We start from the raw sequence: 24,882 nt of genomic DNA, 5'->3' as shown, positions 1-24,882 counted from the left end.
AGAAACATTTCCATGGTGAAGAGAAACCCCTTCACAACAGCCAAACGAGTGAACAACACGCTCCAGGAGGTAGGCATATCAATATCCAAGTCTACCATAAAGAGAAGACTGCATGAAAGTAAATACAGAGGATGCAATGCAAGGTGCAAGCCACTCATAAGGATCAAGAATAGAAAGGCTAGATTGGACTTTGCTAAAAAAAAATCTAAAAAAGCCAGCACAGTTCTGGAAAAACATTCTTTGGACAGATGAAACCAACCTCTACCAGAATGATAGTTAGAAAAAAAGTATGGAGAAGGTGTGGAACAGCTCATGATCCAAAGCATACCACATCATCTGTAAAATATTGCGGAGACAGTGTGATGGCTTGGGCGTGCATGGCTGCCAGTGGCACTGGGACACTAGTGTTTATCCATGATGTGACACAGGACAGAAGCAGCCGAATGATCAGGTGTTCAGAGACCTACTGTCTGCTCAAATCCAGCTAAATCCAGTCAAATTGATTGGGAGGCGTTTCATAATGACCCAAAACATACAGCCAAAGCAACCCAGGAGTTTATTAAAGCAAAGTGGAATATTCTTGAATAGCCAAGTCAGTCACCTGATCTGAAACCAATTGAGCTGCATTTCACTTGTTGAAGACTAAAGTTCAGACAGAAAGACCCACAAACAAACAGCAACTGAAAGCCGCTGCAGTAAAGGCCTGGTAGAGCATTAAAAAGGAGGAACCCCAGATTATGGTGATGTCCATGAGTTCAAGACTTCAAGCTGTCATTGCCAGCAAAGAGGTTTAAACCAAGTATTCGAAATGAACATTTTATTTTCAGTTTTTTAATTTGTCCAATTGCTTTTGATCCCCTGAAATGAAGCGATTGGGTTAAAAAAAAGAAAAGTTCCTCACATTTATGCAATCTTTTTGTTCAACCCACTGAATTAAAGCTGAAAGTTTGCAGTTCAACTGCACCTGAGTTATTTCATTTAAAATTCATTGTAGTAAAGTACAGAACCAAAATGAGAAAAAAAAAAGTTGTCTCTGCCTAAATATTTATGGACCTAACTGTAAATTCTGTAATACTGATCATGTCTTGTTCATTCTCCATCAACCAATGTCAAAACAAATCACTTAAATAGGTGTTTTAATGTGAATCATTTTACATCTTTACAATTCTTTCTGATATTTTGTAGCAACCGTGAAAACCATTCAGCAAAAAAGATGATAAACCCCATCAGAGCTTTTCCTGCTAATCACTCCTTGGCAGTTATTTTGCAGTCTGTACAAACAAGTGGACCCAACAGTGGAAGAAAATCTGTGCAATCTTGGCCAAGGTGGTAGTTACTCCTCCTACATTATTTGGCACAACTGTCTGAAAAACACTTTTGTGAAGTCTTGAAAACTGAGGTACTAGAAGTTTAAATCAATCTTGACCAAAAATAGTGGTAAGGAAATTAATATAAGGCCTTTGATTTTTTTTTTTCCTGCATCAAAGTTGAAATGAATGGAATGAATCCAAGGTTGGTTCTTATATAGGCATCCAGTGTTCCAAAGGCAAGTCATTCTGCAGCCAAACCTATCTGTGGCAAGAGTTGGCATCTAGCACGGAATCTTGTTTGGCTGTGTTTGCAACACATGGAATGTTTGGATTTGTGAATGAGCCTAAAGCTGGAGTGTCGTCTGTATAGAGATATCTGGTGCAATCAGCAGATTTCATACTAGAGCCAACTTCATGAAGGGACTCAGACGGTTCAAAAGAGTGAACATCTACTGTACATGTAATAGATTTGACTTCTTTCTCTGGTGGCAAACAGTCTTGACTTGGACTTAGTTGGTCATCGAATACCAATGGCTGCTTATCATCTGCCTCCTCACAAATGGCGAAAACAGTCTTAGGCATTTCCAGATCCACAGAGAGCTCCTTGGATCTAATGCTGTTTGCAGTGGCACTTCTGGGTAAGGCAGAAAATTCCAGAGCTGACTTTTGATAAAGGTTGTTATTCTCCCAGATGCAGGGGTTTCTGGTGGTGCTAGAAGGAAGACAGTCAGAAGAATCATTAAGAAGCCCGATAGAGGGTCGTGATCTCTTGAGATTACAAGATGGAAGTTTACGCTGAAGCTGTGCAGAGCGGGTCAGAGGATAGGAAGCATTGCTGGCCGACGACTCAGAATACAGGCGACTGGTAGTGCCATCCATTTGTGCTGCAGAGCAAGCTCTTCTAGAATTTTCCTGAGGTGGATATTTTGGAGTTACATTAACACCCTGAAAAATACAACCACAACAAAAATGTTAAGACTGGGGGAGTCCATAATTATTGTATAATTTCTGTTCAGCCCCTACCTCTCTAAATGTGAAGTGAAACATAAGCAAAGTTTGCTGAGCTTTAATTTACCACTTCTTTTTTTATTCATAATAGGGGATGCACTGAATCCTGGCTGGTCTGGGATTCAGAGGAACCCAAGCTCTTTTTGCAGGAGTTGGTTGAATCCCGTAATGTTCAGCCAAACTAAACCCTTATAGAAAATCCATCCTAAAGTCATGCATAGAGCCACATCCAGAAATGTTTTGGTTCAAAATGTATGGAATTTTTTTTTTTTTTTCCTCCAATTGGCATTTGAAAATTAAGGTTCAGATTCAGTATTCAGACAAATTTTTTGTGGCGGATTCAGTAGCTGGATTCAGTGCATCCCTAATCCACATGATCAGAAGCCGATACAGGTTGTTCTGCCAGTATAAATATGTACAAATTGGTCTAGAGAGATTAGCTGAATACATTTTTTTCACCATTTATAAAGTGTCACGAGTAGCTCTTTTATTTTGGTTATATTTATATGCTGCCACATGATTACCAAAGATCACAATTAACACATCCCAAGAGGAGCAGCCACAGTGCACATGGTACTACACCCAAATCAACAGGAACTGAAATAATATAAAATATGTTTTCTTGAAAACAATACAGCCTATACAAGTTGAATCCATAGATACTTTGCCATGGAATCTGTGAGTGCTGCATACCCCATGAGTCAATTTCTGGAATGTCTAGAGTTGTGTATTGAACATTAAATACTCACATTATCTACCAGTTTAGTGAAGGAACCGCTGGATGTCCTTGCACGCCATTTCATTTGAAGCTGGGTTATTGGAGGCAGCAGACTGTTGAAGGTGCGAACACTCCAGGTCCTCTGTCTGGTTGGACCCATCTCCTTATTTTTACTTCTGTTGTCCTCCTCCTCCAAATCCACACTTGAGTAATCTGGGTTCACCCAGTCTGATACAGAGGCTGGGCTAGTGACACTCCTTCTTAGGCTTCTCTCCTGAAAATCAGACAATGGCCTTCATGACTCTTGCAAGAAAGAACAAGCAGCTTTCCTCTAATAATCCAAAAACCTATCCTTAAAATAAAACTATGCTTTCACAATGAATACTTAAAAACTCATATTATAATATGTGACCTATTAAAGAATCTTACTTAATTCCTATATACATACATACATACATACAAGTAACAGGAAGAAGTGTGGGAGTAAAAGACAGAGCTCTGTCCATTCATTGGTTTCTGTGTGATTGAATTGTACAAGCCCTTACTATATTACATCTGAATGGGTTAACCATTTGGCCATACATCTTTTTAATTTTTTTTTTAACTTCAGTTGCACATCTTCCTTTGATGCGTATATTGCACATGTAATCCCCAAGTACGAGAAATATGTATAGAACATACTACATCATTTGTAGAAAAACTTTATGGCCTCACCTCTAATGGGAAGCTGGTAAAGGTGAACTGCTGAGTGTTGCTGCTAGTTGAAATAACGAAAACCTCGTCACTGTGGGAATCGGTCACTGTGGCAGCAGAAGAGGAGGAATCCACCTGGAGGGTCTGGTGAGAGGTATCTGCAGCTATAAAGGTAGAGACAAGGCATGAACATTTCATGTTGACATATCGTGGGCTCCATCATTGTCAGTAATATACTCTTCCTCATACAAATCTTGCTTTGGAACACTGCAGTTATTAAAGGGATTCTGTCATGATTTTTATGGTGTAGTTGTATTTCTAAATTTGACTACACTGCAAATAATTTCCTCTACAATATAAAATTTAATTTCTGAACAAGCAAGTAGGGATGCACCGAATCCAGGATTCAGCTTTTTTCAGCAGGATTCGGACTCGGCCAAATCCTTGTGCGTGGCCGAACCGAATCCTAATTTGCATATGTAAATTAGGGACAGGTAGGGGAAGCACGTGACTTTTCATGACAAAAGAAGAATTTTTTCCACGTTTTCCATTCCTGTCCCTAATTTGCATATGCAAATTAGGATTCGGTTCAGTATTCGGCCGAATCTTTCACCAAGGATTCGGGGATTTGGCCGAATCCCAAATACTGGATTCGGTGCATCCCTACCAGCAAGTGTATTTTTTTTGTTGTAATATTGGTGTGTAGGCAGCCATCTCAGGTCATTTTGCCTGGTCATGTGCTTTCAGAAAGAGCCCGCACATTAGGATCGAACTGCTTTCTGGCAGGCTGTTGTTTCTCCTACTTAATGTAACTGATGGGGTTGTAGTGGGACCTGGATTATAGTATTGAGTATTTTTCTTAGATCTGTTGGGAGCTGCTATATTGTTACCTTTCCATTGTTCTGCTCTTAGGCTGCTGGGGGAAAGGGAGGGTCGATATCACCCCAACTTGCAGTAAAGAGTGACTGAAGTTTATCATCAGAGCACAAGTCACATTACTGGGGGGCGACTGGGAAAATGACAACATGTCTAGTCTAGCCTAGCCACGTTTTAAAATTAAATCTATTTGCTCTTTTGATTTCAGTGCAGAAGTCTGCTAGAATAGCACTGATGCATTTTGTCGTTTTTCCATGACAGTATCCCTTTAATGTGAAAAACTGTAGTGCAACTTTTTAAAAAAAAAAAAAAAAAAAAACAAATTGTTGGATAATTTCAAATCAGTCACACATATTCTCTATTCCATCCTTACCTTCTTCTGGACTGGCTGCTTCCAGCTCCCATTGCTTAACAGCCGCACTGGGTACTACCAACTGAAGTTCACTGGCTTCCAATGCTACATTTTGGCTTCCACTCTGAGTAAAAGAACATCAATAAAAGAATTGCTGCAGGGTGTGAGAGAAGGGAATACCTGGTATGGATACAATATGATAAATTGTGTACTATACGGTCATGTACTGCCCCAACTACTCGTGGTGTGACAGGTAGTGGTAAAGTGAGGCAGCAAAGTGACAGGCCGGTGGGAAATACAAAAGACATTGCATGAAGGTGAACATACACTTGCACTACTGTACGTTCTAGTATATCCCCTTCTATTCAATGTGTTGGCACAGGATTTGCCAGTGACTCCCATAATTAATACACACTGACCTGTTATCTTAAAATTAATTAACACTATGGTCTGGGTCTTGGGATATAGGCTATGTTCATATTAATCCTATGCCATATCAGCCATAAACGCTCTCCAACAGGCATCATATGGGAGAATATATGCAGCTCACTTACAGACTGTTGTGTTGACTGTTCAGCTTCTGGATCTCTTTTGGGACACATTTTTTGCCTACAAATTGAAAGATATAAAACAAAGACAGGTACAGCTACATACATTTAGAAAAATGCTATCCCAACCTCTACACCCAATAGCAACTAGTGATGTGCGGCTCAGGAAAAATTCAACCCGCCCCTGACCCTAACTCACATAATGTTGCCATTGTAGGACCTGGGCACCACCTGTACCTGTGTGTTTTTGCACTGTACTACTTCTGCATGCGCCTCTGGTTCACGGAATTTTTAGGAACAGTGTAGGAGTGCACTTTCCGAGTCTGACCCATCCTAAACATAACCTGCATTGGTTAGCCAAATTTCAACCCAAACCCGCCCAACCAGTAGTCAACCCACTTTTCACTAATAGCGAAAAGGTCATTCGAGCATCATGTGTTAAATATCTATAAATAAATGGCAGATTCAGATATATTAAGAAGCACTACATTTGCGCAGGTGCAGTAACTGTAACAACCAATAAAATGGTTTCTTTGAGACCAGTAAATGCTACGGGTTGATTGGATTGCTACAGGTGATTAGACCTGTAGCAAACTTTCCACCTTTTATTACATAACTCCAGTGTCAGAAGTAAAAAAAAAATGTGTATTGTGAAAAGGGAGCTGTAAGGACCACATTTTTAAGCAGCATGAAATCACAGTGCCAAAGCGCTCACCACCACCCCTGCTGACTTGCAAGAGAACCGTCTGCAAGTGCTTATGCTAGCACTCATCATGTGATAGTAACTTACAAAAGTTCTGTTTAGAAAAACATCCTGCTAGTCACAAATAAATATATGCAAGCTCTGGGACACCCTCAGCAAACCACTTGCTCTGAAGCCCTGTATAGATGAAAACAGTAATAAATATTACATAAGAGATTCTCAGGAATGACTGAGCCCAAAACAGTGTGGACTCCTGTGCCCTCCATCTGCCCTTTACAAACTGATATTTGTGTAATTGGTTAGAAAGATTAAAAGGCCACTATACTGTCATATATCATTTTCACACAAAGGGAATGTGTCATATCTATGGAAACACAATAAGTAAAATGGAGACATCTCTTGGTTTTTTCACAGTCCCTTATCAGATGCCGGAAACAATTTCAGCATATGTAGCAAGAACATCTAATGGTAGAGTGGTGATTTAAAGGTGGAGATTTGCTGCTGTGATTTTTGCACACACAAGGATTGAATAGGAGAAATAGTTACCAACTTAACCAAGACTAAAAAACAAAATTGCAGACCTCCACAAGTTTGATTATTTTTAGGAACAATGTTCAAAAAGTTGAAGGTCCCATAAGCATCTGTAAAAACAATTATACGCCATAATGGAAATATTGGAGCCACACAGATCCTGCATCATTCAAATGCACGCTCTGAAAAGTTCAACTGAACCCCTGGATAACAACAAAAGGAAATGATGGAAGAGATGGAGGCATTAGGTACCACAGTATTAAAGCGATAACATGTTCCTATAAAAATCATAGGGCCGTGTCAATATCAAGTAATTGCTGCACCCTGGAATATTTTCCTTGAAAGCCACCCCTAGCCCCGCGAACCTTCTTTGACCCGACCCTCCGACACTGCTAAAAGACCTTCTGTGCAGTTTCAGTGACGCTGGCCTGGAAGAGGCACAATCCTTCCATAGGCTAATTACGAATGAAAACCGAACTTCAACCCATGGAAGGATTGCTCCACCCCCAGCCCAGCGTCACAGAAGCAAGGCAGAATATCCGTTAGTAGTGTGAGCGGGTCGGATGCTCAAAGGTTTGCAGGGCTGGGGGTGGCTTTAAAGGGGGCTTTCAGGGAAAATATTCCAGGTGCAGCAACTACTTGATACGGACCTGTTCTTATGATTTTTATAGGAAACCGTTTAAACTTCCACCACAACAGGAGAAGGAAAGCTACAGAGACATTTTATTTCCAATAGATTAGCTGCAATAGTGCAAGCTAGAATGCTATATTTATTCTGCAGAATGCTTTACCATACCTGAGCAAAAAGCTCTAGAATCACTGTTTGTTTAGGATAGCAGCTGCAGTATTAGTTTGGTATGAAAGAGGAGCAAACTGAGCATGCTCAGGCCCAGGGCAAGGAGGTTTAAGCTGAAGCCAGGAAGTCTGATACAGAAGCCCATATGTACACAATAGAAGGAAAGAAATGCTGTGTTTCTGTTGACAGAGGACTCAGAGCAACATTACTTTGAGGGTTTACTGGTATATTTAGGTGGACCTTTCTGATAAGGCTTAATTAGATTTAATCTTTCCTTCTCCTTTAAGAGAGTTCCTCAGCATGGCCTGAAAGGCTGTCTTGCAAGGATAAAAGCCCTACTCCTATGCCAGCATAAAATATCCACTCTGAATTGTGCAGATGATCAATGACAATGTTTTGAAGGAGGATTTTCTGGTTACATAAAAAAAAAATGGAACCATTTGGCCATCGATATGTATGGAAAAAGAAGGGTGAGTCTATTGAGCCAAATAACTCCATACCAGTTATGAAGCATGTTGGTAGCAGCATAATACTATGGGGGTGTTCTGTAGTAAAAGGCACTGGTCCAGGTCAGAAAATAGATGAAATCATAAGGACAGAGGGTTATGTAAAAATTCCGAAGCAACACCTTAAAGCATCAGCTTTCTCTTCCAGCATGATAATGATGCAAAGCATCAAACTGTTAGTATTGAAAGTATTGGAGTGGCCACCACAAAGCCCAGACCTAAATTCCATTGAAAATATGTGGACTGAACTGAAAGAAACACATCAGAGCAAAGAGGCCTACAACCAAGTTCTGTCAGGCACACAGATGTACGTGGGACTCAATTGTATGTGTTATTAGTCACATTTTGCAACCAAGTGCAGGTAAAGATGATGTGCTGATAACTGAAGAATGATTGTCAATTTTACTCATAGTTTGGCAAGGTGATGGTCCAACTTTGGTATTTCATCTCTGGTTTTCCAATACCTTTGCAGAACTAGGGGAAGGCAGTAGAGTTATGTGTCTAGGGTGCTTCTGGAGGGGGCAAATTCCACTGGCATGGCACAGTGAAGTAGCAGACCTGTGAGTGGATAGTAACTCATGTCCTTGCCTTGGGTCCATGTCTGGTCATTGGTAGAAGAGGGACAGAAAGGATAATATCAACAAAGTAACCATGGGAGACAATTAGAACCATTCAGACAGACAGAATTTTTGGAATCACATATCCCGTTTCCCCTTGTGTCAAAGCGTATGCCCAAAAGGGATGAAGAAGGGCATTCATTCAAATTGAAAACACAGTAACAAACACAGAATCCCTGGCTACAGAACAAGCAAACCTTTCAGACATGACACAGTAAACAAGGGATAGAGCCCATTACTTCCCTGCGGCAGAAGGATGAGCCAGGGAAGTAACACTTACTGGCAAAATGGACTGTGCACTATCTGTTCCTTCATGGTGGCCCACAATAATGATCTGCTTTGTAAGAACAAGTAGTCACCAATTGCCAGAGGCCTTGATAATGGGTCTTTATAAGGGATAACTCACAGCTTGCCTTATATGACCCTAAGCAAGACATTATCTCTGGCATGAGATTAGAAAGTGCAAACTTAATAAACCAGCAAGGGGTAACCCTGCATGAAGTTTCCTTGAGTGCCAGTGTTTCACTATCTGAGGATTCACTGAAGGATGCCGTACTCAACAATAAGTATACTCTGCCTCACCTTTCTTCACATGAGATTAGAAAGGAAACATATTACAGAAGAAATTACCAAACCTGCGTACAAATCTAAATGCACATTTATTAAAGTACTGCTATTTAAAAACATCTTAAGATGTTTAAGATGATATCATATTTGATATGATTCATATTTAAAATGAAAATAATTTAAGCAAGCAGTCTCTGGTTGATCCCCAAGCCCACCAGCCCAAAAGAAAAAAAAAAACTGAAGAAGAGCTATAAGATAAAAGTAGGAATGGAGTAGGAATGGTATAAAATGTTTAAGGACAGGGGAAATACATTTAGAAAGCAAAATGCTTTCTGGCTATGAAAAAAATGAAATATATTAAGGGTATGTGTGGAACACATGCTTGGAATAGAAGATACAGTAGGTCAGCCAAAAAGCAGACTCAAAAGAATGAAGTTGATTTATACTTTATCATAATGCAGAACTGGCACAAGGGAGAAGTGCCCTTGGCAGCTCTTATTACAAACTTACGAAATGTTCTTATTTGTCAAAACCTTTGTTCCTGCAGACACAGCTACTGTGCACTAATTCCTAATTACGCAGGACAGAAGGCCCTTTTTCAAGGAACTAAAATAGTCTTGTAATTCTGAACGGTCTGAATATCTGAATGAAGCAGAACTTATTACAAGGCAGGACAGGTATTCTGAGAAGCAATTAGGCCCTGGCAGACTTCATTTGGGAGAAAAAAGAAATTTATTTCAGTTAAAAAAATAAATAAATAAATAAATAAATAAAGAGTTTTTCTCCATCTCTGAGAAACTGTATGTTTTGCATTCCAAGATCAATAGTGTAAATCTTTCCATGACAACTTCTATGGATGTCATGCTGTTTTTTTCACCGAGGGGAGTAGTTTACAGTAGCCTAATCTCTTACTAGGGAGTCTTGATTGCTAATCTACCATAATCTCTGTTCTTTGCAGTCAGGAACACATTCTTAGCTCTGTTATTAAAGGAGAAGGAAACTCGTCTTGCACTTGGGGGGTGCCAAATGTTAGGCACCCCCAAGTGATTGTATTTACTCACCTGAAAACCCGGTCCGATCAGCAGAAAACTGCACCGGCCAGGGGTTATTCCAGTGAGCACCACAGAGCAATCCTCTTCCGGCTTCTTCTTTCTTCGTGCAGCTGTGCATGTGCAGTAGAGCAAAAAACGGAACTTTAACTAAAAAGTCGCCTATTTTGTTATACTGCGCATGCGTCTGCCCCCGGAAATTTGAAGAAAGAAGAAGCCAGAAGAGGTGTTTCGCTGAAATGACCCAGGGCAGTTTTCTGCTGATAGGAGCACCGGCCCGGAGTTTCAGGAAAGCAAATACAATCACTAGGAGGTGCCTAACATTTGGCACCCCCAAGTGCAAGAAAACTTTCCTTCTCCTTTAACATGCTGGCAGTAAGTCAGAGCTCCAGGGTGCAAGACTGGGGTTAGTTGGTTTTGCACCAACTAGTTTTCAAAAATATTTATATAGCATATCTGCACTGCAAAGGAAAACCTTGTATTCTTCTTGTTTGGAAGACCTTACCACTGCATGATCTGTTCAAATTGTAGCACCTTCATAGATGGGGCAGACAAACTGCTGTACCTACAGAGAAAATGCCTGCTTTATTTGTATTGAACCCTAGTATAAAGATTTGAAATCTGGGTAGAATTATTGGGGTAGAATTATTGGGGTACAAAGAGTGAAGTTAATAGTGAAGTTAATAGTGAAGTTCCGCCACTAGAGTGAAATTCCACCACTTTCCATTCATTTCTATGGGATTTTTAAAGGCGTATTTATCAAAGGGTGAACTTTCACCCATTGATAAATATGCCTTTCAAAATCCCATAGAAATGAACTGTGAGCTGCGGAATTTCACTCTAGTGGCGGAACTTCACTCTTTGATAAATTTACCCCATAGTGTTTAAAGCTGAAGCCAACACTATAGGAATAGGGTCTATTCCATTAGAAAGGTGTCCATTTGATAGTGACAAGTCAGATGGCCCACCTGTGCAGGCACATGTTAAACAAGCATTGGGGGAGGCAGGGAGTTTGTTGCATTCAGACTGAGCGGGGGGGGGGGGGTTGTATTGATTTTAATGAAACTCAGGCACTCTACTCGGTTTTCAACGCAGCTTTAGAAAGGTGAAAAATTTGACTTAAGCTGGCCATCAGACTCAGTCTGTCGGCAGCTTTTATCGGCCAGTGTATGGCCACCTTTACACTTCAATATTAGAAAAAACGGTCACACATAGAAAATTGAAAGTAATTGGGAAAAAGTCAGATGAACTGAAACCGACTGAACTGAAAAAAGTGTTGGAAGGTGAACAACCCCTTTAAAAGCCAGACTTTATTAATAATGATTAAAAAAAAAAAAAAAAAAGGCTTTTCCACTTTACTGCCCATGCGTCAGCCACTGGATTCCGAAGAAAGAAGATGGAAGGAAGAGGATAACTCGCTCGCTAGTACACCAGGACAGTTTTCTGCAAACAGGAGCACCGACCTTGGGCATCAGGCATATTCCAATCCTTGGAGGGTGCATTAACATTTGGCATCCCCCCCATTGACTGCAGACTTTGTTCTCCTTTAATTATCAAGTACATCCGCAGACATAACCTCTACTCTGCACATGATGTTGTCTATCGTGTAGTGGATCCACTGCATCCATATTTTAACAATAACTCCACTCTGTTATATAACATTTGCCAGGTTGTAGAATAAATTGGTATTGCATGTTAAAGATATATTAGCACACAGTTTAATTGTGTTTCTGACACCACACAGTGCATTTCCCTACCTGCTACTGTATATTCAGGTGCTCCCTCTGAGTGGAACTTGAGCTTTGCCAAGCCAAATGTCTGGGGTACTAGGAAGTCCTTTTTAGTAACAGTGCTGTGGCATTTACTGACTCTATGTAAATAATATATTGCAGGTCCAAAGAGGACATTAACAATGAGTGTCAACTCCCCCCTTGTAATGGGTAGCATGGAAAGGTTGTATAATGCTTACATAATTATACAAAAATTATAGTTAAATTATAGTTGAAACTCTGAGGAAGGGTGTACCAATTTTTCTGCTGATCTCCATCCAGTCTCCTCCCCCAGCCCAGGTTATAGAAAAAAAAAATTGATACAAAGGATCAGTGCTTCAGGCTAAAAAATAAAACACCATACACAAATACTATAATATGTTTGGTACTCTCACTAATCACCACCAGTGCCAATTGTAATGAGTTTGGTGAACTGTGATATAAAAGAAATCCAAAGGAAGGGATAGAGTGCAAGCCATATTTTTACCCTATATCACCTTTATAAAGTGTAAAGACCTTTGGTACAAGGTGTATGACCCTTACGTACAGTTTATACAGTATCTTACCTGTAAGACAAACAGAGTGCCATCAGCAGAACAAAAGCAAATAAGATGGCAGCAGCAGTCACAGCCAGTAACATCATTCCATCGCCACCCTGTCTGTTCTGAATACCCATAGATGTAACCAGGGTCTGGTTCTGGTAAGTAAACAGTATAGCAAAGCCTCTTCCACGATCAGTTGTGGTGATGAGTTCCATAATGACCTCCATCATCTCTACCGGAGATCCAAAGACCAAGGTCTTGTTTAGGGGCGAGTTGGATCCACAAAAACGAGAGGAGAAAGTGACAAGGTCAGAAATGTAGAGTACATCATGAGGGCATATGTCCTGCACTAGAGGCTGGCTGGTTGAGTCATTGTCCATATACAGAGACAATGATGTTGCATCTTCACTGGGTGGTTGCCAATAATCCAATGACTCTACTACTCCTGCAGTAAATGGAGCTATCAGATCTACAGGCTTGGTGGAGTCTTGCTCATCAAAACGATTTGATTCTACAGGTGCCTTCTGAGATGTGCTTGTCCCAGCATGATCTAAACCTTGCTCCTTTTTTAAACCTTGTAAGTTTGACAACTGGTTTTCACCCTTATTTGTTTTATCCCATCTCTTGCGTGAGATACTAATATGATTGTTAACCTCATTAACATTTGGAGTTGTAGCTTTAGGAAATTCACTAGTCAAAGACGTTTCAGTAGTAAAGAGACCTCCGTTTCTTCTTTTTTGGTTGGAATTTGGAGTTTTGGAGTCCGAGGATGAAGAGGGCATTAGGAAATCATTACTTGTACTTTCAAATATATCAAAATCCAATGTTTCCACAAGTAGCTGAGAACCAGCAGGGATGAAGAACTGCCACACACAGTGCGACCCAGAAAGGTAGTGATTGGGGAAACCAGGTGAAAGAATTAGGCCCTTTTCTGTTGAATCTAAGACAGTCCCACACATATAATATACCTAAAAAGAAGGAAAAAATAAATTGAAAGCATTGTTTGTTTGATTTGCAATTGTTACATGTTTGTATAGGCCAACATTACATGGTGCAGTTTTCATTTTAAATATAGTATCACTGTATGCATTATGCAAATCATTTCCATAAACTGAAATAGTTTGGCAACATTTTTAAGTTTTTATTCAACAGTTGGCAAAACGGTTCAAATCACAAAGCAATGTAACAGTGTCACATTCAAACATCATTACAGGGAAATTGTACATTTGTAGTGTACACATTCAAGATTTTATGCATTGGGCAGTCACAATCACCTGTTCAATCACAATTGCTACTATTATTGCCAGTGGAAAGTGGCCACTCAGGAACCTGCACTACAACATAAGAAGGAAAGGTGTAAGAAGTTGTGCTGACTACTCTACCTATATAGTGTATAAACATCAAGCCAGTTCTACCACACCTTTTTGAACTTAATGTATCTAGTGATCTGCATGTCTCATATGTAAATTTGAAGAGTGGAAGTGTGTGATTGATGATGTTTAGCCAAAATGCAAAGGGGGGATTTCGATTGTAGCCAATGAAGAATAATAGCTTTCCTTGAATAAAAAAGTACAGTATGGTAGAGTATTTTGATGCAGTTGTGGGGGAATACCCCTAGTAGACATGCTTCAGGAGACATGCCTTGAGGCAAATCTGAATGGTCCCTGAGACACAACCACTTTTCTCCAAAAAGTATCAATGACTGGGCAGATTTATTTGGGTAGACCCTGTGAAGTCTGTTAGGTAAATAGTAGTCGAGGTGCAAAATTTTAAATTCTAAAACTGATCAGTCTATCGCATATGGAAATTAATTATTTATAGGCTGTGTCAGTGGCTTCTTCCCAAATGTCATCTTTAATTGTTGGTAAAATGGTTTGCTACTTATGGTGGGCTTGGTGTAATGCTGAGAGCAGCGCATCCTGTAGGGCCTTACACAATGTTGACACTAATTTGTAGGGTGGAAAGCATGAAGTATGTCTCCAATTTCATATTTTTGAAATGTAAAGTTGTAGCTCTTGAATTGAGATTTAAAAGCATGCTTCAATTGTATATCTATTTAAAGGGGTCTATAGGAGTAGCAGAAAATTTGTATTGGGGTCGTAAGGGATTTCCATGAGAGCCTGGGTTGTTTCCCCAACCATAAATTAGTCGTATGCTATTGGCTCTCTTAAAATAAACGGATGGCACTTTGGTTGGTGAGTTTCTAAACAAGTAGAGAAATTTAGATAAATATTTGATTTTTATAAGGTTGATTTTCCCCCACAGTTAGTGGAAGGAGGTTCCAACCAAAGTAAATGTTGTTAATGTGCATTTAGATTGAAATCTAGAAACTCCATTACGTTTGGGGTCCCATTGACTTCCAGATATTTAATCTGGGTTGCCCAGGGTAGAGTAATGTTTGTAGGCCTGAAATGTTGGGGAATATGGTGGATCGGAATATGGAGTATGAGCCAAATTCCTGTATGACGCTCAACGCTGACTGGAGGGAGGGGCCAGTGTCAGAAAGAAACAGTAGTATTCCATCTGCATATTATGCTATGCTTTGTTCACAGGTTTTATAGTGAAGACCTTGGATAGTGTTTGTGCCATGAATAACAATAGCTAGCGGCTCTATTGCTAGTAAAAACAGAAGAGGAGACAACAGACAGCCTTGTTGGGTGCCTCATTGTAATTTGAAGTGTTATATACCCAAATTTGGGCCAAATTCAAAAGCTTTAAGGTGGGTTTATTTGGCATGAAACCAGACAGGTCTTGGTGTATTATTGATATTATAACCTTCAGTAGTCTAGATGCCAAGACCTTTGCTAGTAATTTATCATCAATTTTTATTAGCGAGATAGGGTGATATGATTCGCACAGGTCTGGGTTTTTTGTCAGTTTTGTGGATTAATACAATTAGAACAGAGTATAGGGATAGTGGACATTTACCTTCTTCAGCTGCAGCATTGAGCAATTGGGAGTTAAATGAGAACTAAACCTTAAAAATGAATACGGTTAAAAATGCCATATTTTATATAATGAACTTATTGCACCAGCCTAAAGTTTCAGCTTCTCAATAGCAGCAATGATCCAGGACTTCAAACTTGTCCCAGGGGGTCACCATCTTGGAAAGTGTCTGCGACACTCACATGCTCAGTGGGCTCTGAGCAGCTGTTGAGAAGCTAAGCTTAGGGGTAGTCACAAATTATCAAGCAGAAAACGGGATTGGCCTGTAATATAAGCCGATGCTACAGGACTGATTATTAAATTCTGATGCTAGTTGCACTGATGCTAGTTGTAGTAATTATCTGTATTAAATTACTAATCAGCTATTACTGTTGTGACATTTATATTCTATGTGTACTGTATATTGTGAGTGGGTCCCTAAGCTCAGTAAGTGACAACAGCACAGAGCATGTGCAGTGAATCAGCAGAAAAGAAGATGGGGAGGCTTCAGCAAGTTCTTGAAAGATGATAGGATTGTCAAGAAAGTTTACTAATAATTGCTAATATAGTTGTGTATGAAAGGTTGAGTACAGTTCAAGTAAGATTTATGGGTTTCACCATACTGATTAAGATTAAATTCTGTGGGGCATTAGGGTCTCTGCTTTACGGAAGTTTGGCAACATTTAGGCGAAAGCCTGCTGCTGCCTAGGTGTGACATTGACAGACAGCACTGGAATGCGATTGATGGTAAATGTACCTGCCAGTAAAGGAGACAAAAATCCAGAACAGAACTAGAATTTTCTCTTATAATTCCAAATATGATTCTTCCTACTACAAGCACCTTAGCATCAAGAGAGGCAGATGGGACTATTCTATACCATTATGACTGCCAGGAGGCCCTTGGTGTCGCAGCCCTGGTGGGTCCCCAATGCTCCAGTCTGACCCTGTGAAATTTTAGGGTCGATTTAATGACCAAGAACAAGCTAAAACTAGATGGCCCTGTGCAGTGTAATATAAGGAATATGTGGTACATGGTCATTCAAAAGGTGAATCAGTATTGTACCAGATATTCCACAAGGTAATGAAATTCTGATGTACAAGAAAGTGGTTGATGCTCTATGAGAAATAAATAGCCTACATCATGAAATAAGTTGGACACTACTGATTTAAAAGCTATTGTGCGGTGTACTGAAGGCAATCTATATATTTTTGAAAATATATCTGCAATCAGAGTAACTGTCCACTATGGGGGCAAATTTGTACCCTCATATGCAATACTCTTTATGCCCATGTGTAAGAAAAAGTACATCTATGGAGGTGCCAACCTATACCATAATGACATAGTAACATGGTTTTTGGTAAATTCATTATACCATCATGATGTAGGATGGAAAGGTGGAGAACCTTTGTGGCCTTTTAGTTTACATTAATGATTAACCATGTGACATACAGTTTAGTTTAGAACATGATTTACAGTCATTTAACTTTTTTTAGGACTGACATTTTATGTTAAAAGAGGCCAGATTTGTTCTAAAATGTATAGGAATGAGGCTGCAGGAAATACAATTTAAAGAAGGGATTTCTTTCATCCGTACCACAAAGTTAAAGCAAAACCATATGCTCAATTGTAGAGAATCTGTAGAATTGGCTATAGTCAGTCGCATAACTACCATAGAGCTTAAATTGATATTTATGTTAGATACAGTAGTGGGAATACATACAAATTTTGAATTAAAGCCATTTCTTACATCAGTCTGGAATTGATTAGTCAGCAGATCTGTAAAATATATACAAGTGCATAACTGTGAGCAGAGGGGTGAGATATTTGGAAAATATTTCAAAGCAACGTGGTTTACTTGTCTTGGTGTAATCTGGTTACACGCACAGATATCATATGCAATAAAGTTTTGTACAACGTACTGTACCTCCCAACGTTTGAAAAATGAAACAAGGGACGAAAAAATCAGGAACGCTACGTGCAGCTAAATTTTTTGCAACACCCCATAAATACCACAACCATGTGGCAGGTTAGGGAAGTTTGATCACTTTTCTGAAGGGTTTAGGTTCAAGTGTTATGTGTTATTACAGTTTTGCTAATGAAGGTGAACTGCCGTTTAAAGGACACCTGTTGGGCGAAAATAATTTCCCCAACCAGAGTTGTGGTTTCCACCCCACCAGGAGCAAACACTTGCACCACGAGGGAGCTCCCAGTGTGAGCGGCCATGTTGTGCAGAGTGCATGATTAACTTCTGAAGTCACTCACGCACACATAGTGAGCAAGTTGTGGTATTCTCTCATTATGCGCATGTGTGTGCCCCAACATGGCCACGCGAACCAGGAGCTCCTTCCTGGTGCGGTTGTCCTAGCGCTGGGGGGGGCGATATTTTTTCATCCAACAGGTGCCCTTTAAGCTGTCTCAGCTCTCCCAAGAGAACTGCTTATCTTAAATAGTAATTGTATTTTTGCTTGTCTTAAATTGTTACAAAGTGCAGATGCCAAGTATTCTGTGCTCTCTGCTAAAAGCATCATTTAATTAAATTTCAGAAACTTTGTATCTTTTTCTGGCTGTTCAGTGCAGGAGATAAAAAAGAAGCTCAAGACATTTCAGTAAAAATCCGGAACTACAGGCTGAGCTGTCAAAATTGGGAGTCCCTCAAAACAGGACAGTTGGGTACGATATTCGGTGCGTGTATGGTGGAAGACTAGCCAACCGATATCTGCAAAAGACTCGGATATCGGTCGGCTCGTCAAACGGGCAAGTCAGAAAATATTGATTGGGTGCCTTTGGCCAGATACAGGTAGAATTCTATTGTTTCTAACTGTATATCTGACGATTCAGCTCTAAATATCTGAATTGAAAAAGAACAATCTTTCCTGGTCCTTGGACTTCATAGATTCTGATTGGAAAATATGCTGTATATTGTATTATCACACTGAACTACCCTTTATGTATTTTCATGTAAAGGTCACTAGAGATTCACAATATATTGTATTTAAGACATGTTTTGTTTCTCAGAGCTTTTGAGGCTAGGTAATAAATATGGATTATTTAAAGCTCCACTGAATACAGCAAAGCGCATATTAAACACATTGCAACATATATAAGGGTACTTAAAAAAAAAGTTCATACATGGGTAGGAACAATAGTCTAAATAGGTCAAGTCAAAGCAGTTTTGATGTGTGTGCGTCTGGTCAGTTAAAGGGAAATACTTATTTTCTCTAGACTGCATACATTCATTTGTCAAGACTGGAAATACTATTCCTGCAAGAGGTGCATTGTAACTTTAAGGGGCCAAAAAATAAATACTTTGATCATTTCTAGTACAATAATATCATTAATTTGTCTTTAAAACCACCAGTTGGCATTCGTGGTGGAGAGGGGTTTGAAGTTGACGTCTTTAACTGGTTCCATTACTCAGCAAAATGCATGTTCAGTATGTTTTGTTTCTACAGAATATTTACATGAAAGACATTTTTTAAATAAAAGTTCATCAAAGAGATTATGCAGAATATCCTAAATTAGAAGGTCGCAATGCCTCTGCCCCCCAAAAGGTCAAAGCACAGTGAGCACTTTGTTTATTAATGGTCAAAAAAAATTGAGACAACAGAAGCCATACAAGAGGCCTAACTACCCCTTTTGTATCTAGAAAAAACTTCAGGCTTCCCAGGATTAACTATATAATTAGATCACTCATTCTGTGAATTAGAAGTGCAGGTCATCCTGCCCCCATATTTGCTTGAACGCTCTGGTAACTTTGTTTGCTAAATGACCCTGTTGGTATTTCATACTTCAGTAATTACTTCCCACGAAGCAATAGCTAAAATTGTTGATAGTTTACTAATTAGAAAACATTCTTTGCTAACTGAAGAACAAATGACACTTCCTTTTTACTTAACTGGAGCTTCCCCAAAAGAGCAAGGTTTACACTGGAAATGGTTTTGGCCTTCAGCATATTCTCAAGACTGCAAACTCTGCAGGGCCCTTAATCTCGAACCGTCTGGAGTTATTGCAATATTTTACTCCATCTATACTATAAATATATTGTAAACTGTAAGGTGTTTTATATATAAGACCTGTGTATCCTGAATGCTCGGGACCTGAGGTTTTCCAGAGCTCTCAGTAATTGGCATCTTCATACGTCTACTAGAAAATCATGTAAACATTAAATAAACCCAATAGGCTGCTTTTACTTCAAATAAGGATTATTTATATATTTATTATGTTATAGAATTTTTATTCTATATTTATGTTATCGTTTTTTGTTTTTTTAATTATTTGCCTTCTTCTTCTGACTCTTTCCAGCTTTAAAATGGGGGTCACTGACTCCATCTTAGAAAACAATGCTCTGTAAGCCTAACAATTTAGTTATTGCTTCTTTTTTTCCATTACTCGTGTTTCTATTCAGACCCTCTACTATTCATATTCCATTCTCTTATTCAAAACAATGCATGTTACCAGGGTAATTTGGTCCCTAGCAACTAGAAATAACAAAAAATGAAAGCCAATTGCAAATTGTCTCCGAAGATCACTCTCTACACCATATTAAAAGTTAATTTAAAGGTATACATTTAAAGGGGAATAAAGCCACATAAGCAAGGATCTGCCATGAAAATCTTAGCTTGCAGAAGTATCCACTTTAGATAATTGCCATTCTGAATGTCTGGGCAGCCCCCATTGCTGACATTACCAGCATATAACTTAACTTAACCATATAGTGCAAACACCTCCATAGGGCCAAGACACACATTTACAGAAGACTCAAGGTTACAGAAAACAACAATGTAGGGTCTGACCTTTAATGTCATAATGCTGATGATGTATTTTCTAAACATTTTTAGTCCTTCTGCAAAGATCTGGTAAAGTGTGGAAACTGTACTTCATTTTGTACCAAGAGACTCTACTGACTAGTTCAATAGTAACAACACAACCTTTGTTGCCATGTCCAGGATAGAAGGAGATGTAGATCTGAGTGTACAGCCTGCACTATTAGTAGAATTTAAAAGAGATTAAGGACAGCTTTGGCACATTGGCTGTGTGTTTTTTATTGCATCCTTTTAAATCTTAATAAAGGTCAGTTACACATTTCCTTTAGCCTATCTTCATCCTTCCAGTCATGCACTTTTAATTAGATTGAACAGAGACGCAACTGCAGAATCAATGCAGCCGTGTCCTCAAATAACTGGACTGCATTCCAAAGGGGGGTGCACATCACTGAATAAGGTAGGCGTGAAATTGATTAAGAGCAGAAGCCATTGCCAAGCAGGAGGCAGGCCCGGCACAGCGCTGCTACTCACTACAGTACAGATATAATATCACAACATCTTTACACACAATTTACTTTTAATGCAAGCACCGAGAGCAGCAGCACTCCAACTTTTAGTAGCAACCCCCCCATCAATATCATATCTCCTTGATCTGCTTTGTATGTATACATCCTAATTGTATTCTCCTCCTAAAATGATGATACTTTATCAGTAAAGTAATTGTCTGGAGACTAGGTATGGGTAGTCTAGAGCCGATTATTGGGCCAGTAATGATGAATTTACTATAAAATGACTATACTAATGCTTGGTGCACTTGCACTGAAAAGGTCTCCCTCAAAAATGGCGTTTGCGACTGGTGCCACTCAAGCTGTGGGTTTTAAAGTGGTAATATTTTGCAGATTATGGGTGGGTGTGAATTGTGTTTTTTCTGACCCACTCGTTACTAGAGGACAACTCTTTCAGAACACTGATATACATACATATATACATACATACATACATACATAAACACAGGAGGAAATCCTCACACCTACGTTTCAAGGTATAGTTTTGCTAAAAGTCAGTGCGGGTCTGTGCTGACAGTGCGCCTTAGGCATCCGGTCGGCTACCAAGCCCCCACCATGCGTGCCATCAGGACTTCGCTCATGCGCACACGCAAGAAGAAGACACGGCAGAGTAATGAAGGGGGAAGGGGAGGGAGGTAGGTAGGGGGGAGTGACGGAGGGAGGGAAGAGTGCTAGAGGGGAGGGGAGTGAGCAACCTGGACTATGGGGTAGGCAGAAAACATTTGAAAAGGTACCTGCCGAGCGCCCCCACATCTTTGCGCCCTAGGCAGGTGCCTTTTATGCCTATCCCTAGTTCCGGCCCTGCTAAAAGCCCATAGAAACAGCAGCATTGTAAACTCGTTTTGGCAGGGCATGCTTTACCTCTTGTCTCCGTTATTGTTGTACAGGCAGTCCCCGGGTTATGTAAGAGATAGGGTCTGACGTTTTGTTCTAAAGTTGAATTTGTATGTAAGTTGAAACATTTACATTTACTTATTAAATGCAACTTAGACAGATGTCTTTCTTAACACAGTATTTATTTTTTTCCTTTCTGTGCTCCACAGTAGACAACACACACCAGAGGTGATTGGGGCAGGTGGTTTATTAAAGCTAAATGCTAATAAAGGCCAAGCAAACCACAATACATTTATTGCAATAGCCCCCGTATGTAAGTATGAGTATGTAAGTATTTAAGTCGGGTGTATGTTACTCGAGTACTCCCTGTTTTTGTAATTTCATAATCTTTATGTTCAGTGTCACATTTATTTTTAAATTTATTTATAAATAGTAATAATAGTAATAATGATAATAGCTTCTGACATTCTTACGAAGTTGCCGCAAGCTTCGAGGCTAAATTACACCCATGAGGCAGACTTATCAAAAAGCGCAAGCGCTTGCCACAGGGAAATTTCATTGCTCTCTATTCACATGTATGAGTTTTACAGGCATATTTATAAAGAATGAACAATAATGATCCCCCTAAAAATTGCTTACAAGTTGACAGAAAAACAACAACTTAATTCAAAAGGCAAGTCATTTGTCATGGTTCCTATCTCTCTTACAAGGTCCAGTTGTATTATGTACAAGCACAAGAACTTGTGTGGTTCACCTTTTAGTATGATATAGAATGGCTAATTCTAAGCAACTTTTCAATTGGACTTCAAGACCCCATTCAAAATACAAATGCTCTGTAAGGCTACAATAGTATTGTTATTGCTACTTTTTATTATTAATCGTTTTATTCAGGCCCTCCCCTATTCATATACTAGTCTCTTATTCAATTCAAAGCATGGTTGCAAGAGTAATTTGGACCCTAGCAACTCACACACTACATAGGAATTTGCTCAGTCTGTGTCTATGGCTTGCATCTGTATTAAATGCTATTTAGCCATGCAGTTTATTAATTAGAAGTGTGCATGGTCCAGTTTGTAAGAGAAGAGGTGCCAACTCTCTCAATGTGCATTATCTATGGTGGCAACCCCACCTCTTTAGAATCATAAATATTAAACCCCACAAACAGCCACCATGCTAACCAAAGTGCCACTATGCTACCCCACATCATATCAAAATAGTCCAGAAACACAAACTACAGAATAATTGTGACTTGTACATGACTCCAGTGTGTCTTACAATGGGGATACTTATGCACAATGCACTGCATGCATGATACCCAGTTGAACCAAGTCTGCAGAAGTATGACATCTAGGGGCATATTTATCAAAGGTTGAAGTTAAAAAAAACTTCGAACTCAAAAGGTCGAAGTTTTTTTGGGGTTTGAATTCGGCCTACTTTGAATCATACGATCGTACTTCGATCGCACTTCGATTCAAAGGTTTTTTTTTAACTTCACCTCGACCTTTGATAAATCTGGCCCCTAATGTCTACAGATAAATGTTTTCTTTCTGTTACTTCAAGCCATATATACAACTGCGTGCAAAGTATATGCAGTATTTGACATCATCTGGCTTAGTTTCAGTCATCTAAATTTAGCTATAAATAAGTAATTGCTTAAACACCTTAAACGGTCAAGCAAAGTACACACTGTAAGCTCAATAATATGACATGCTTTTTCAGTGACTGGTATTGAGCTGTGAGCTACAGACCTGGAGGAACCTACAGACTGCAGCCAGTTACTCATCCCACCTGGAGGAACCTACAGACTGCAGCACATTGCTCATCTCACCTGGAGGAACCTACAGACTGCAGCACATTGCTCATCTCACCTGGAGGAACCTACAGACTGCAGCACATTTCTCATCTCACATGGAGGAACCTACAGACTGCAGCACATTGCTCATCTCACCTGGAGGAACCTACAGACTGCAGCACATTGCTCATCTCACCTGGAGGAACCTACAGACTGCAGCACATTGCTCATCTCACCTGGAGGAACCTACAGACTGCAGCACATTGCTCATCTCACCTGGAGGAACCTACAGACTGCAGCACATTGCTCATCTCACCTGGAGGAACCTACAGACTGCAGCACATTGCTCATCTCACCTGGAGGAACCTACAGACTGCAGCACATTTCTCATCTCACCTGGAGGAACCTACAGACTGCAGCACATTGCTCATCTCACCTGGAGGAACCTACAGACTGCAGCACATTGCTCATCTCACATGGAGGGACCTACAGAACAGTTCATATCATTGGGCCCTATATGTAAGAGACATTCGGCATTACTGAGAAGTCAGGATGACTTGTCTATAAAAAGAGATGTTATATAAAGCTAACTAACAACCTTACAGATGGTGTACAATGCAGGGCATATTTCATTCATTTAATACCAATACAAAACCCCTAGGGAATACAGGAATGCGGCTAATAAATATTACCTTGCTTTCGTGTAGCTTGCCATTCCACAGCAACAAAGCTGCCACAAGAATCCATGATGCAGAGACTGTCCCCATGACAAGAGTCAGTGCCGCTCTCTGAGAACAGAGGAACTGTAATTGCAGCCGTTGAGATCTATTAAACACGGGTTTCCCCAGCCTGGACCCCTCTCTCTCTTCTCCCTCCGGCTCAGCCTTCTCCCCTCTCCCTCCCCGCACGGGCCAGTTACCTGCTGCACTGGGACAACAGCTGGGGCGCCCTCTGCTGTCAACAGGTCGAGTTATCCGAACTCCTCTTATGCGTTTAACTCCTGAGATGCCTCGGCACAAATAATAACACAGGAGACGGCAACTAATAAAGGAGAAACCCTGCCTAGTCGTCAGAAGACGTGTTGCATGTGTGGAGCTCTCAGGGCAGGCAGCAGACGCGAACCGAAATAAAACACGAATCCCCGGGTATTGGTGTGAGACTACTTGTTTGTGTTTGATCTGCCAGTGCCTCAGAGTCCAGCCATATGTCTGACACGTCTAGAAACAGCAACATATTGAAACAATTACCCCATGTGACAGAGGAAGGAGGGCTCAATAGGAGGGGGATAATGCAGGTGACCCCGACCTCAAGTGACCCCTCAGGCTGCCTTTGTGTGCCGGGCATAGGCAATGCTTTGTGCAGTTTCTTACAAGTAATATGAAATGTATGCAGATGTATAAATACTGGCTTGTAATA

General features: G+C 40.0%; 1 protein-coding gene across 1 annotated transcript; it reads right to left on the bottom strand.

Annotated features, from left to right (window-relative positions):
- Positions 1 to 1,121: 1,121 nt before the first annotated feature.
- Positions 1,122 to 24,744, bottom strand: LOC108716097. The gene is made up of 7 exons (XM_018262227.2): positions 24,159 to 24,744; positions 12,610 to 13,553; positions 5,512 to 5,566; positions 4,979 to 5,081; positions 3,751 to 3,893; positions 3,068 to 3,310; positions 1,122 to 2,255 (listed from the first exon to the last, which is right to left on the bottom strand). Exons 1-7 carry the CDS (start codon positions 24,231 to 24,233, stop codon positions 1,569 to 1,571), a joined length of 2,250 nt encoding a protein of 749 aa, XP_018117716.1. The 5' UTR covers positions 24,234 to 24,744; the 3' UTR covers positions 1,122 to 1,568.
- Between the last annotated feature and the right edge of the window lie 138 nt (positions 24,745 to 24,882).

This window comes from Xenopus laevis, chromosome 1L (assembly GCF_017654675.1).
Source record: "Xenopus laevis strain J_2021 chromosome 1L, Xenopus_laevis_v10.1, whole genome shotgun sequence".
NCBI classification, from domain to species: Eukaryota; Metazoa; Chordata; class Amphibia; order Anura; family Pipidae; genus Xenopus; species Xenopus laevis.
This window is presented reverse-complemented; position numbering and strand designations above follow the sequence as displayed.